Raw genomic sequence first — 16,237 nt, forward strand, 5'->3', positions numbered from 1 at the left:
TCAGAAAATCATTGATGCCAGTGAATGAATCTGACTCATCTGAGGTTTTGACAGTACCGCCTGTTGTTTCTGAAGTTAGTGTTCCACCAGAGTCAAACACAACAACCGTGGTACCAACCTCAGTTTCACCACCTAAGTTGACTGAAAACGTTAGTCATGAAAGACGCTATCCTGTTAGAGAACGAAAGAAAAGAAAGAAAAGAGTATATGCTGCAAAATTGAATGCTAGTGTGCATTGTATCTTAGCAGGGAGGAGTGTTGTGTATTTGTATATTTATGTTAATTTGAATATTGAGACTTTTACTTTGGAAGTAATTGCCGTACTTGTAGATTGATTCACAGAGTTGAATGTTCACATGTGAAAGTGATTCAGTAAAAGAACAGCAGCAGCAATGCTATCTCCTTGTCCATGTTTATTTTTATTTATTGTGTTTGTGAAGGATTAAAAGTGAATCCATATAAAAGGGACAAACACAAAGTCCATAAAGACATGGGTGCTTCCTAAAACATAAGTTGATGCCTAATCAATCTCCTATGTTTTTTGGCCCATTACCTATAATTGTGTGTCACTTATTGCTCAGAATATCTCATTTTTGCTAGTAGGTTAGAAATTTAAAAATGATTGTAAGACCAAATTTGCTTTTAGGTCTGTTACTATTTTACTTTATTTCATGTAAATATCATAACAATGTGTCTATTATATTAATACCAGTGATAACACAGTTGGTAACACATCATCAATTCATAGTGATACTTAAGTAAGTCAAGATGTCTTACTTTACAGTAAGAAGGGAGGAATCAGGAATCAGGTAAAGGAAACAATGACAAAGGAGCCAATGTTAAATATTGGGATGCAGCAATGAATTGCTGAGTTGGGTGCGGAGAAAAGCTAAAAGCCTGCTTACAGCCCTGACCTCAATCTAAAGACTGTAGGGATCAGTTGAAATATCAGATGTGAGCTAGGTCTACTTGTTCGACATTAGTGCCAACATTTAATAAAACTGGCATAAATTTCCACAGACAAACTACTGAATATATGTGGAAAGTTTATTCAAATGAATGAAGGCTGTTGATGTGATGGTCCATCTTCAAATTAATATCCATGGTTTGGAAATGGGATGTTCAACAAGCTTAAGGTAAAGTGTCAATATGCTTTTGGCCATATAGTGTAATTTTCTCTGAAGCCTTTTACATTATATGGGCTTACTCATTAACATGGAGGAAAAAAGATAAATTTATGTTGTCTAAAAAAAAAAAATAATAAAAATAAATCTGTTTTTAAACCTCCACTGTCGCTGGTTAAGCTGTAGCATCATCCTCATGCTTAATGACCACCTTTGTCTGTTAAAAAATAATAAATAAATGAAACAACGAAATGTTAATTAACATTTACATCATAGTAAAGAAAATAACACACCAGTTTTTGGCATATCTGTGCAGGCGAGTTTTGAGAACAACAACTGGTAGTCAAATCAAGCCATGCCTGGTGCTTGGCCTCCTTTCCCTGGAACTCCTGCTGGACCCTGCTCATACAGAAAACACAAGTTTATTTTTTAAATTTGAATTAGTTGATTTACTATGACACAAAAACAATTGTGAAAACTTCCTTCCTTCTGTACCTCAAAGAAAGATTGGAAGGGATTTGCATATTTCTCCCTCTACAGAGCAAAATATCATTAAACAATTCAAGTAATCGGGAGGCATTTCAGTACGTAAAGGCCAAGGGCGCAAGCTTAAGCTAAACGCCCATGATCTTTGATCCCTCAGATGGCACTGCATCAGGAATAGCCAATATAACCACATGGGCAAGGGATTACTTTGGCAAACCTTTGTCAAGAACTACAATATGGAGTTACATGCACAAACTTAAAATGTTACTGTGCAAAGAAGAAGCCTTATGTTAACCATGTCCAGAAGCGGTGTCAACTTCTCTGGGCTCAGAGGCATCTTGGATGGACCATCACACAGTGTAAAAGTGTAAAGGGTCAGATGAATCAGCATTCCAGGCCTTTTTTGGAAAAAAATTGATGCTGTGTGTTTCGGACCAAAGACGAAAAGGACCATCCCGACTGTTATCAGTCCAAAAATAATTTACACTTCTGTGATGGCAGCATTATTGCTGAAAAGTACATTGAGATCTTAGAGCAACATATGCTGCCTTAAAGACGTCATCTTTTCCAAGGACGTCCATGCATTTTTCAACAAGACAATGCAAAACCACATGCTGCTAACATTACAAAGGCATGGCTGTGGAAGAAGAGAATACGGGTACTGTGTGGTGAAAAGGAATGGCAACATTACAAAGTGGTAAATGCTTTACTGTCCCAACTTTTTTTGGAATGTGTTGCAGGCCTAAAATGCAGGAATGGAGGTTTATTAATAAATGTAATGAAAACATGAAATATCTAAGGTTCATACTGTCTGCAATGAAATGAAAGTCAATGTAAGAAACAATGTAAGTTTTTTTATTATTTGCATTTGCATGCTGTGCCAACTTTTTCTTTGGCACAGCATTGGGGTTGTACTTTTCAGCAGTCATTGCCTTTAAGGTCACATAAGGCTTAACATAAGGCTTCTTTTTTGCACAGTAAAGTTTTAAGTGGCATTTGTACATGCAACTCTGTATTGTAGTACTTGACAAAGGTTTGCCAAAGTAATCCCTTGCCCATATGGTTATATCAGATATTGTTGAGTGGCGGTTCTTTATGCAGTGCCGTCTGAGGGATTGAAGATCACGGGCGTTCAGCCTAAGCTTGATATGCAAATCCCTTCCAATCTTTCTTTAAGGTTCATTGTTTTTAAACATTTCAAAAATGTTCTCACACATTTGTTGACAAACTGGAGATCCTCATAAAAGACTCAGCCTTTCCTGGATGCTGCTTTTGTACCAAACCATGATTACAATCACCTGTTGACATCACCTGTTTGGAGTCACATGATTATTTAGTTTTTTGACTAGCCCTAAATTGCCCCCATACCAACTTTTTTTAGAATGTGTTGCAGGCCTAAAATGCAGGTTCACACTGTCTGCAATTAAATAAAAGTCTAAGTAAATGTAAGGAACACTGCCTATTTATTTTATTTGCATTTTTCATACTGTCCCAATTGATCTGGGGTTGTAGGTAGATGGAGTAGTGCACATGTAGGGTCAGGGTCATTGCAGCTTGAATATCTGTTAATAAGTATAATGTAAAACCCCAAATTATAAAAAGTTGGGACAGTTTGAAAAATGCAAATAAATTGAAGTGGTAGATAACAAAAACTAAACAGTAAAATGAGGTAACAAAAACCAAAAAGTGATGTGATTTTAAATAGGTGATGTCAACAGGTGATTGTAATCATGATTTGGTACTAAAGCAGTATACACAAAAGTATAAAAAGAGTCTTAGGAAACTCTCAGCTTTAACACGTGCAAATTGTTACCCCCATAGAGACACCAGCAATCATAGTCACCTGCATTTCGGGAGCCAGGGTGCTTGATAAAAAAACAAAAAACTTAAAAGTGCTGGCTAATGCTAACCATAGATTTACAAACATTGTTATGGCAGTTGTAGCCTAGTGGTTAAGGTACTGGACTAGTAATCAAAAGGTCGTGGGCAGTTGTAGCCTAGTGGTTAAGCCCCACCACTGCCAGGTTGCCACTGTTGGGCCCTTGAGCAAGGCCCCTGACCCTTGATTGCTAAGACTGTATACTGTCACAGTACTGTAAGTCGCTTTGGATACAAGCATCTGCTAAATGCCAAAAATGTAAATGTAAATGTTATTCACATTGTAACTAGTGATGTGGTTTGAGGCAGTGTGAGGTTACGAAGAGTAATGTTAAAGAGGTGTGTGATTTAGCTAGGACGATGTCCGGGGCAGTATTATGCTCTGGCCCCTTACCAATCTGGCACAGTGGTGAAACCTACGGCAGTTTAGTGTAGCTGAACAGCTGAATGTCTAAATGGTACTCAGAAAACACAGTTGCTTTTATAGATAACTGGTCCACTTTTGAGGGAAGGCCTGGCCTTTTGAAGCGGGATGGTGCCCACCTTTTGCAGGAGGGTGCTGCTCTTATTTTTTGCAGCATAGATGACAGCTTTATGGTGTCAGTGACTATCCAGAGCTGAGACCAGGCAGCAGACAAACAGGCTAAACTGTTGAAAACAATTGTTTGTATATTCTTTTTGCTAATTATAACTTTAAATTTAAATTATTCTCCAGGCCACCCAAGGAGAATGGGTCCCTGCTGAGTCTGGTTCCTCTCAAGGTTTCTTTCTGTAATTTTAAGGGAGTTTTTTCTTGCCACTGTCACCCTTGGCTTGCTCAACAGAAGTTTTTGGTTTTGGAAGTTTTGGTGATCCTGGATTTTGTAAAGTTGCCTTAAGACAATGTCTTTTGTAAAAAGTGCTAATACAAAGCAGAAGAAGAGTCTTGCCTGCAGCCCTGACCTGTCCCCATAAAGAATGTGTGGAAAATGTTTTAATGAAAAATGCAGCATCAACCATGTAGGATCCATGTAATCAGACAACAGCAACCAAGGACTGCTAAGCAGCTGAAATCTAGTATAAAGCAAATTTCACTTACACTTACAAAGTAAATACTACAATTAGTACCCACAGTTTTAAATAAATTAAAAGTATCTTTAAAAAGAATATTTATCCAACACAGTGTAAACATACTTCTGTCACAACTTTTTTGAGGCTCCACATGCTAAACTTGCTTATATTTAGAAAATACAGTAGACCCTTGACCTACGAACCGTTTACCATACAAACATTTTGGGTTACGAGCGATGTTTTTCAACTTAACGTACGAACAAATTTCGGATTTCGAACCAAAATTCTCGAAACACGTGACATCACGAACAAGTTGACTCCGACCGTCTCTCTCTCTCTCTCTATATATATATACAGTGAGTGAACATTCTGACAATAGACGGTGTTTTTTCGGTGTTTTCTTTATATTTTGTAAAATTCTATATTAAAATGGCCCAAAGAATGTGCAGAGAAAGCGTAGTGGTGAGAAAATGAATCTATTACTATTTGGTGTGTTGTATAATTACTCCTGCCAGTAGCTGTCACCGTGTATCAGACAGAGGGGACAGTGAGTGAGAGAGAAGTTATTCTTTCGTGCAATTACGCCTACAGAATACAACACTATTAAAATAAAGAAGAAAATAATAGAGAAATATGAGGGTTATTGTTGTTTCTGGTAAATACATTTTATAAAAAAGAAGGAAAGGTTTATTATGGTGTATGATACAGCACAAGTACTGTACTGAAATATGATGCGAGTTTTTTTTATGTACAGTACAGTACTGTGTATTGTTGCTTATTATTGTTTATTACAGTAATGTCTGTTCTATAATTTGAGATTTAAGGGAAAATATACTTGTATTTATAACAAAAAAGACCATTTAAGACATTAGAAAGGTTAGGTAAGGGGGTGGTTTGGGAGGTCTGGCACGGATTAATTCCATTTACATTATTTCTTATGGGAAAAATAGGTTTAACTAACGAACATTTTGACTTAAGAACAGCCCTTTGGAACCAATTAAATTCATAAGTCAAGGGTCCACTGTACAATTAAATTGGTTATTAGGCCACTGAATAACATTAAAAGATTGCCCATTGCCATTCAGTGTAGTTTTGACTGTATGCTTTTGCTCTATGCCAGGTTATTTGGTGAACTGATGAACTGCATAATCTGGCCCTCAACTCTTGCTGCCACCACCATGTTTCACTGTAAAGTTGTTATTAACCAGGTGATGTACACGGCATGTTTTTGACCAGGCAAAGTGAATGCTGTACTGCTCAAAAAAACTTATTGGCTTACCAAACCTGGAAATGTTTTTCTTACATTGCCAGAGTCTGTTACATGCTGTTTAGCAAATTCAACAGTCTTAACTGTTTTGCCTGTACGTTGTCTATCCAACAGATTTTGCTATCTCAACTCAAGACATTTGCAGTTCTTTTTGCAGCTCTTTTTTTTTTGCAGATTTTGTCCAGGATGCAAAAACCTTACTGCATGATGGTTTAAAGTTATGGCAAACTTTTTCCATTTTAAAATGATTGTGATCACTGTGGTTTTGGGAAAACCCAATGCCATAGATATTGTTTTATATCTTTGTCATGACCTATTCCTTACCATCATGGACATTAACTAGCAGTTCCATGTACTTTTTAGCCTTGCTTCTGTTCAGACATGCAATGTAAATAGCTTGTTATTACAGACCTTATAGACCCATGTGTGTGCCTATATCAAATTATTTCTCATTGCAACTGGTAGACTCCACATTTGAAGGATAATATAGCAAAGGGGCTGAAAACTTCTGTGAACTTACAGGTAAAGTAATATTAGGCCTGGAAAGGAAAGTTTTCCGGTGTGACACGTGTATTATGGGGGCATTGTGGCTTTCAGTTTCTATCAGAATTGAAGTATCTGAGAGTCTCTCTGTGTACAGATTTTCTATGGAACTTTAGAGCTAATGCTGTTTGCTAATGCCCCCAATTTATGACTACATCAGAAGATATAGCCCATCCATTTGTTAGGTCTATCAGTATAGTACAGACTGTTCACAAAATAACTAAAAATTAAGTGAAATATAATCCACAACTGTTGCACTCAGGTGGTGCAGTGGTGTAACATTATACATGTCCACATAAACACAATTTGAGGGAGGAAGGTCAGATGGGGTCTCTTCACACTGCTGCTGCAATATGTGATCTCCAGGACTGGTCTGGGCTCTTATGTGTGTAAAGGGGTAATCACATGGAGCGTAGCATTTCTCCATATGTAGAGCATGTGGTGATTTGGCTTTGCTTAATCAGATCTGGGTTTGTACAAGCGGAAGCTGATTAATAATTGGTAATTGAAAATGGCTAGACTGAAAGTTATAAAGGGGGGGGGGGGGGGTCCAGAAAAAATGATAATACACAACAAGCACAAATTAAAGATTATCTAATGTAAATAGAACATTCACCAGAGTTTAGTTAAAAGGAAAAACATGAAATTACAGCTTGAAATTATAGTTTGTATGCAAAACTACCTGATACCGGAAAATATTCATCTTACATTATTTTGAATGTAGGCAACTCAAGTTTAAAGTAATGTGAGCAGAAGCTGTCCATCTTGGATAGTAGTGTTGCCATTTTTTCCAATTTGCTTTCCTGTAAAACAAACAAACAAAAAAAAAGTATAAAAACATTCTCTGATCAGCCTTCAGACATCAAAAAAGAAGGATGAAATATATTTTACATTTCTTTGCAAATCTTAGTGTTGAACATCAGATATGGAAGTTCTTGGCTATATAATATCATACACTGGCATGAGTTCATAAGCATACTCTGCCAAAGATAAATATTTACTCAATAATGCAGTGCAAAAGCACTTTATGTGAAGGCTAATCATGCATGTTTAGCCTCTGGCAGTAAGACTCCAAGCACTGTGCTAGCATGCCATCTGGCTTGAAAATGCTCTTGAAAGGTGTAATAACAATCAATAGGATGACTTTTATTTCGAAGGTGAAGATTCAGAGGCAATGGGTTTTGTGTAGTGTAGCTTTATGCATCCTTCACTCAAAGGGTTGCCATAAGGTTGGAAGCATATCATTGATTTTATAGAATTGATTTTATAAACCTGTTAGCAATGGTTTGTCGCTGAAGATCCTGAACCTAATAATTAGAGGAGATGTCCACATACGTTTGTCTATATTGTAAATACTCAAGGTCTTAGAGCACTGTAGGCAAGGTGTTTCAGTGCTGAAATGGCCCATACTGGTTAAAAAGCAAAGTGTAGAAATATCACAGTGGGGACATATATTTGAATGATTCTGATCAGTAGATTTGCAGCTGGAATTGGTTAATAGTTTGCACTTTTGACACCATGATTTCATGCTCCTTTAGTGCAACAGACTGCAAAAAGTGATTTAGTATAGTAGTTTCAGAGCAATCTATTTCTTTTAAATGTTTTATTTTTAATAGATATAGGTCATTGCTCTACTATTTCAAAAAAGTTACAATTGTTTGAATGCAAAAATTGTTAGTTCATTTATACTTGATTACAGTTTTGCCATCACCATGCTTTGTCTGCCAAATGCAATGTCTTTGCAGTCTCTTTGTTTTGTAGATTAAAAACCTACCTTATTCATAACTACTTGGACATTTGGACCTGCATTACTGAATGAATTATGAGTTAGCTGAAATTGTTTATTGGTCCTGTTATCTTACAAACCCATGGTTAGTTTTCTTTGCTTAAATAAGATGCAAGCAACATGTTACTGTTTTACAACTGCTTGTAGCATCTGTTTAGGATATTGGTGCTATTTAGGGTTAGATAGAAGTTTTTTTTGCCACCACCTTTGTATTTAGACATTGTTAGCTGATTTTAATAATAAAAAAACATATATATATATATATATATATATATATATATATATATATATTTATATACTACTTAAAGCTTGCTTTTTAATAAAAAGTTAAGTCCTATATAAAACTTGAATTCTATTAAAAGAAAAACCATAATAATCGGCCCAAAAGTTGACTTTCTGAATTTGTATACATGGCTAGTTTATCAATGACTTAAAATGTTTGAATACTAGTAAAGTAAGAGAGCAAATCTTTGCTAATTATACGCTGTACATTGCTATATAATGAAATGGGTGCACAGCAATAAAGTGTTGGCTGCAGATGACCCATACTGTGTACAATGGCAATTCTTGCTCTAGATTATTAGATAAATAAACCTTTAAACAAAATATCAGACAAAGCTGGCAGTTCTCACTGTGATTTTGCACAAGGTGCAATGTAAGAAAATACTCTGACTATGGGGACATCACACACACGCTCACACACTCGCACAACTAAATGGAATTAGAAGTAGCTACTGGTTTGTTTTTGGAGGAGGAAGTACATGGAAAGAAAATGTTTAACTTTAACACATAATCGCAGGAATTAATCAGAACTTGGGCACTGGTGCTATGTGAAACTAACATTATGTGCTGTGGCACCATGCTGCCACAGGCTTATAAAATTGCTGAAATAATACTTACCAGTTTGTAAAGGTTATTATATACTTTATTTTATTTGTTGTATGATTTTAAATATAATGAATGAAAGCTAATAAAGTCAGCATTTTTCAGAATGTTGTGGCACAGACCAAGTGGATAAATACAATACTAATGTAATTTGTGGCTATAATAACAAATTCTTTTAATAACACTTTTTGGCAAATAATCAATGACTTGCTATGATTTTAAGTTCAAATATACATTTCTGTAAACAGTTATTTCTTTGCATCTCTCTTTTTGTGAATGGATTTTCTTTTTATACAGCTGGTGTGGTGTGACAAACTAAACTGTTAGAAGGCTAATACCATGTACCAGTCCCTTTTGTTTCGTCATGAAAAGATGGGTAAAACTAATTTAAATTTAAATGACTAAAACTTCAGACAAAACTAAGGATTAAACATGAATATAAAATCATGAATACATAAATTAACCAATTTGTAAAATGTCTTAAAATGTGTATGTGATTGAAATAAAAGCTAGGATTAGATAAGGTCAAAAAGTATTAAAGATTGTACTGTACAATACAGTGGTACCTAGAAACTCAACATCAGTTGGTTGTGGGAGTGGCGTTGAGTTTAAAATGCGTTGAATTTCAAGGTTTTTTTTCACATAAGGATGTATGGGAAACCTGTTAACGCGTTTCATGTTGTTTTAATGTGGCAAATGTTGTTTAAAATCACCATACCAAATTTTTAGTTTCTAACTCATTCTGATCTGAAGTTATTAAAGTAGAAGTAAAGAGTCCATGTTGGTCTCCAAAGGTCTCCAAAGTTTTCCAACACACAAAACAAGTTATATTGCAGAAACAAATATGTAAGATGAATTATATGTACTTTATAGTGTCATTATTCAATACATTTGTGCCTTTTTGGCTCTAAAGCTCTGTCAGACTCTGTCTATACACATTAAATTTACCCCTCCCCATTTCTTGCTTTAAAAAGCAAACTGAATCACTGAGTAAAAACAAGGCAGAAACGACTCTTTACAAATGATTCATTCATTGGAATCGAATCCGAAGAGCTGTGCTCTTATCTATGGTAAAGATTCATTCCTTTTGCTCAATCTATTTCATTAGGGTGTTGGTGCATTTGTTTAAAAGATTCTGTCGTGGTTCAGCCCTTGAAATACAGCTTTATAAACCAATCAGAGCCTCTAAATTGAGATTTTTTGTGGAATTTCACTTGTTTCTCTAATCCAAAGCCAGATATGCTCATTCTTTTTTGATTTATCCAATGTGTGTCATTTAGGTGAGTTGGCAATGAAGAACACTCTCTTATTGGCTGTAGAGGTATAAGTGACAGCTTAGTTAACAAATGACCAGTTTCAGCTTTTAAACGTGAAAGCAGAGAGAATAAATTATTTAAAACGTTTTTTGTTAGTTAGGTGAAAAAACACAGTTGGAAATGGATTCATATATTCTGGAAATATTCTGGAAACATACAAGATGGCCGCCAAGAAGAAAAATTAGTGGATAATATCCCTAATTGAACAACACATGGATATAGATTTGGTGAAGCTCTGGTAAGCAACGGTTATGATTTTATGCTGCTGTGTGGTTGATCTGGGTCGCGGTGCTGGGTAAAAGCAGTTTAGGGTAAAAGTCAAGTTTAAAGGTACAAAGATAATTTGTTTCAAAGATTTCGAGTTTAGGGGACGTCAAATTACAAGGTACCATTGTATTTAGATTTAACAGATCTGGCAGTAGTTATGCCTTATAGTTATGTAGTATAATTCTAAACAAAAGTGAGCTTTTAATAAATGAATGTCAAACCATTTTTATACAAACATCAATGTTCCTCACTTACTACAACTCTATTTTTATATTAATTTTAAATAAAGATCAATAAATATGTGATAATTTTATATTGGAGATAAATTAATCTATGAACATCTCATATAATTTCATTTATTAATACAAACATCAATGTTTCCCATTTACTACAAACCTTTTTTTATTTTTTAGTTATTTTATTTGAATTTACAGTTAAGATCAATAAATGTATGATCATTGTACATCTGTATATACTGTATATATATATATATATATACTGTATATATACAGTATATACAATATAATGATAACTAACTAACACATTGTAAATATACTGTTAAATGGTTTATGACTTTAAAACATGTTAAACTGTAAAGGCGTGGCACAATATGACAGTCTGGTTAAAGCTCAAGTTAGTTGATTTTGCAATTATATTTGAAATTTAGCAAGCTAGTATCTGCCTGATGTTTAAAAAACAAAAAGGCGCTATACAGTCAAACCGCCTACACTAAAAAGCTCACTTTTGTTTAGAATTACATCACTGAACGTTAAAGTTAAACTGAAGCCAGATTCTCTGCACTACGCTGCTCTGCCTTAGCGTGAGCTTCTTGCTTCTTTTGCTGCAATATTCATAAAGATAAAAAATGATAGAGGTGCCCCCTAGCACTTCCGTTATAGGATTTGTATTTGTGTTTTCCTTAATTTCGTTGCGTTCTCCCTTAATGTAATTGTGTTCCACCTTAAAGCATTAGTGTTGTCTCTTAATATATTTGCGTTCTCCCTTAATGTTTTTGTGTTGTCCTTTATGTTTTTGCGTTGTCAGCTTTTGTTTGTTTTGTAAATGTTATTGTGTTTTGACTCAGCGGGCCACCTTAAATTAGCCTATAAATGTGGTTTGATGATTAAAAAGCCCAGTTATTTCCTGTTCCTTGTTTACAATAGCAAAGACAAGAGAGCTGTCTGAACAGACCAGAAATGCTATGCTAAAGACCTTGGCATGTCGGCTTCAACAATTTGAAATGTTATTAAGCAGTTTGCTACTCGTAGAACAATCATAGAGCAGTCATGAACCTTCCAGGAAGTAATGGAGAGAGAAACATTTACGAGAGAACACTACAAAAGGTGCTTTAAAATGTGGCAAAGAAATCACTTACAACATCCACAGAATTTCAGGCTGAGATGAAGACATTTCATCCTTCCGAGAAAATTTATTATTGACAAATGAAATCAATGTAATTTTAATTTATTTTTGCAACTCTACAAAAACATGGGTGAATTAGACCTAGGTGTAAATAAGTCTGAATAAAACAGTAAGTAATGTCCAGTGTTCTGGAATGGAATTCAGACTTACTGTAACCTTGCCCTGAATTAAAAAAGAAATATATAATAAAAATATTAATAAATAAATTGCTTGCTTTTATTTCTGTTTTTGATGAGGAGCATGTGTTGTCTGTGATTCTTAGATTAGACCTGCTGAAGATATTCTGCACCTGCTTCCAAACCCTGGCATGGACTTACACATTGCATCCAAGTTGGCATTTGTTAAAAGAAAGGTGCAGCAGGTGAGGGAAGGTGAAGGATGAAGTAATCAAAACTAATTAGATGACATTGATTTGATTAATGCATTTTCTACTCACTATATTTCTTTCCTTTTATATCATTTAAAACTTACTAACATGGATTAACCAAGACATTAAAACCACCTCCTTGTTTCTACATTGTCTATTTTATCAGCTCCACTTACCATATAGAAGCACTTTGTAGCTCTACAATTACTGACTGTAGTCCATCTGTTTCTCTGCATGCTTTGTTTTATGCCCTTTTATGCTATTCTTCAATGGTCAGGACCCCCACAGGACCACTACAGAGTAGGTATTATTTGGGTGGTGGATCATTCTCAGCACTGCAGTGACAGTGACATGGTGGTGGTGTGTTAGTGTGTGTTCTGCTGGTGGATCAGACACAGCAGCGCTGTTTTTAAGCACATCACTGTCACTGCTGGCCTGAGAATAGTCCACCAACCAAAAATATCCAGCCAACAGTGCCCCATAGGCAGTGTCCTGTGACCACTGATGAAGGTCTAGAAGATGACTAATTCAAACTCAAACATCTACAAGGTGTACCAACTAGGTAGGAGTGTCTAATAGAGTGGACAGTGAGTGGACATGGTATTTAATAACTCCAGCAGCGCTGCTGTGTCTGATCCACTCATACCAGCACAACACACACTAACACATCACCACCACATCATTGTCACTGCAGTGCTGAGAATGATCCACCACCTATATAATACCTGCTCTGTGGTGGTCCTTTGGGGGTCCTGACTATTGAAGAACAGGGTGGTATGAGGCTAACAGAGCATGCAGAGAAATAGAAGGACTACAGTCAGTAATTGTAAAACTACAAAGTGCTTATGGTAAGTGGAGCTGATAAAATGGACAGTGAGTGTAGAAACAAGGAGGTGGTTTTAATGTTATGGCTGATCGGTGTATCTCATTTATGGCACATTGCATTTAATGAATACAAACCCCCCTTTTTCTAGAAGTGTGGTTCTACCTTTTCTTTTAAACATGCTGTGGCATCATCAGTGCCAGAGCAGCAAGCTTCCACTACACATCTGATTTTAAACAGGATGGTTGTCAGCACTGGCAATGAGACCGATGTGTGTTTCACTCCAAACTGGAACAAATATCTGGACACACACAGAGACAGACACACACAGAACAATATATTAATCATAATACTTTAGTTTTTTCTTTTGATCCCATTCTTTTGGCATCTTCTTGCCAACTGATAATAATTCATCATAATTTTGTTGACTGTAATACCAGTACTGATACAAAACAGGAAACGTCTTTTTGCTTGGATCCCTTGCTTGGATTTACCACATCATTTTGGTCTGCCCACATCTGATTATATACATATATATATACAGTATATATATATCAGTGGCGGCTGTTGGTCTTTCAAAGAGGGGAAGCTCATTGTCGGCTTACATCATAAAATTTGTCAATTTATTTACACATAAATTCTGCCCTCTGTTCCTTTTACAAGAAAATGGCCTGAAATGGGTTGTAGTTGGTCTTTCGACTTCACTCGCAAAATCTGCGATGGGACTAAAGCTCCTAGTGATTAAGTGACTAATGAAGTGTATTGCTTTGGCAATACGAATGTCCCTATTTGTCATGCCAATAAAGCTTCTTTTGAGTTTGAGTTTGAGAAGTGACGGTGTAGCGCTCAAACGAGCTGTCAATCAAAACGGGATTCAGCCTTTCCACTGATCTTCCAATCATCTTGCAGAAGCTCAGCGTCCAGACCCGCCCACAGCCCCATTCATCCCCAGAGACGCTCAGCGTCCGGGGGCGTACAAAATCGAGGCATTTATCCAATGACTGGCGAGTTTCGGATGCAGTCCCATAGAAATGAAGAGACGCTCAGCTTCTGCGGGCAAATGCATTGACGCTACGGGAATGTATGAGTTAAGTTAAGAAAATCGAGTCGATTTGTGATAATTAGCTGATTCTGAACGAACTCGTCTTCGAGATATACGTGTTCTAACGCATTTGTAGTCAATGAAATGTTAACACAACTGTACATATTTGACCATTTAATTTTGGACATTTTAAAGGAAGCTGAGCTTTCCTTGCAGTCTTAGAGAAATCGCCACTGATATACAGTGGGGGAAATAAGTATTTGATCCCCTGCTGATTTTGTAAGTTTACCCCCTTACAAAGACTTGAACAGTCTATAATTTTTATGGAAGGTTTATTTTAACAGAGAGAGACAGAATATCATCAAAAAATCCAGAAAAAAAAAAATTAAATAAAAGTTATAAATTAATTTGTATTTAATTAAGGGAAATAAGTATTTGATCCCCTACCAACCAGCAAGAATTCTGACCCCCACAGACCGGTTATGTGCACAAAAGGCACACAAATTAGTCCTGTCCCTGTATAAAAGACACCTGTCACAGAATCAGTTTCTTTTGTTCAAATCTCTCGACCACCGTGGGCAAGACCAAAGAGCTATCAAAGGACGTCAGGGACAAGATTGTAGACCTGCACAAGGCTGGAATGGGCTACAAGACCATCAGCAAGAAGCTTGGTGAGAAAGAGACCACTGTTGGCACGATCATTCGAAAATGGAAGAAATACAAGATCACAGTCAATCACCCTCGCTCTGGAGCTCCATGCAAGATCTCACCTGGTGGGGTAAGAATGATTCTGAGAAAGGTGAGGTCAGTCCACCTTCTGAATTACACGGGAGGAGCTTGTCAATGATCTCAAGGGAGCTGGGAGCAGAGAAATGCTGGATATGACCCCAAGAACACCATCCCCACTGGGCATTTCTCTGCCTCCAAACACGGCGAGTGGAGTTGATGCCAAAGAGCTCAATTTTGGTCTCATCTGACCATATCACATTCTCCCAAGCTTTCTCTTAATCATTCAGGTGTTCATTGGCAAACTTCAGACGGGCCTGTACATGAGCCTTCTTGAGCAGAGGGACTTTGCGGGCACTGCAGGATCTCAATCCATTACGGCGAAGTGTGTTACTAATGGTTTTCTTGGTGACTCTGCTCCCAGCTCCCTTGAGATCATTGACAAGCTCCTCCCGTGTAATTCTGGGCTGACCTCACCTTTCTCAGAATCATTCTTACCCCACCAGGTGAGATCTTGCATGGAGCTCCAGAGCAAGGGTGATTGACTGTGATCTTGTATTTCTTCCATTTTCGAATGATCGTGCCAACAGTGGTCTCTTTCTCACCAAGCTTCTTGCTGATGGTCTTGTAGCTCATTCCAGCCTTGTGCAGGTCTACAATCTTGTCCCTGACGTCCTTTGATAGCTCTTTGGTCTTGCCCATGGTGGTCGAGAGATTTGAACAAAAGAAACTGATTCTGTGACAGGTGTCTTTTATACAGGGACAGGACTAATTTGTGTGCCTTTTGTGCACATAACCGGTCTGTGGGGGTCAAAATTCTTGCTGGTTGGTAGGGGATCAAATACTTATTTCCCTTAATTAAATACAAATTAATTTATAACTTTTTTTTTTCTGGATTTTTTGATGATATTCTGTCTCTCTCTGTTAAAATAAACCTTCCATAAAAATTATAGACTGTCCAAGTCTTTGTAAGGGGGTAAACTTACAAAATCAGCAGGGGATCAAATACTTATTTCCCCCACTGTATATATATATATATATATATATATATATATATATATATATATACAGTATATACAGTATATATATACAGTGTATCACAAAAGTGAGTACACCCCTCACATTTCTGCAAATATTTGATTATATCTTTTCATGGGACAACACTATAGACATGAAACTTGGATATAACTTAGAGTAGTCAGTGTACAGCTTGTATAGCAGTGTAGATTTACTGTCTTCTGAAAATAACTCAACA

The 16,237-nt window shown here is 36.5% G+C and overlaps 1 protein-coding gene across 1 annotated transcript in view; it reads right to left on the reverse strand.

Moving 5' to 3' along the window:
- Window positions 1-1,299: 1,299 nt before the first annotated feature.
- Window positions 1,300-16,237, reverse strand: part of gc (GC vitamin D binding protein) — a 29,408-nt gene continuing 14,470 nt past the window's right edge. Inside the window, exons 4-7 of the mRNA XM_063018329.1 lie at window positions 13,380-13,515; window positions 7,057-7,151; window positions 1,418-1,523; window positions 1,300-1,341 (exon numbers count right to left, since the gene is read on the reverse strand). Of these exons, the coding sequence (XP_062874399.1) occupies window positions 1,300-1,341; window positions 1,418-1,523; window positions 7,057-7,151; window positions 13,380-13,515 (379 nt within the window). The remainder of the gene's footprint in view (window positions 1,342-1,417; window positions 1,524-7,056; window positions 7,152-13,379; window positions 13,516-16,237) is intronic.

This window comes from Trichomycterus rosablanca, chromosome 21 (assembly GCF_030014385.1).
Source record: "Trichomycterus rosablanca isolate fTriRos1 chromosome 21, fTriRos1.hap1, whole genome shotgun sequence".
NCBI lineage: Eukaryota > Metazoa > Chordata > Actinopteri > Siluriformes > Trichomycteridae > Trichomycterus > Trichomycterus rosablanca.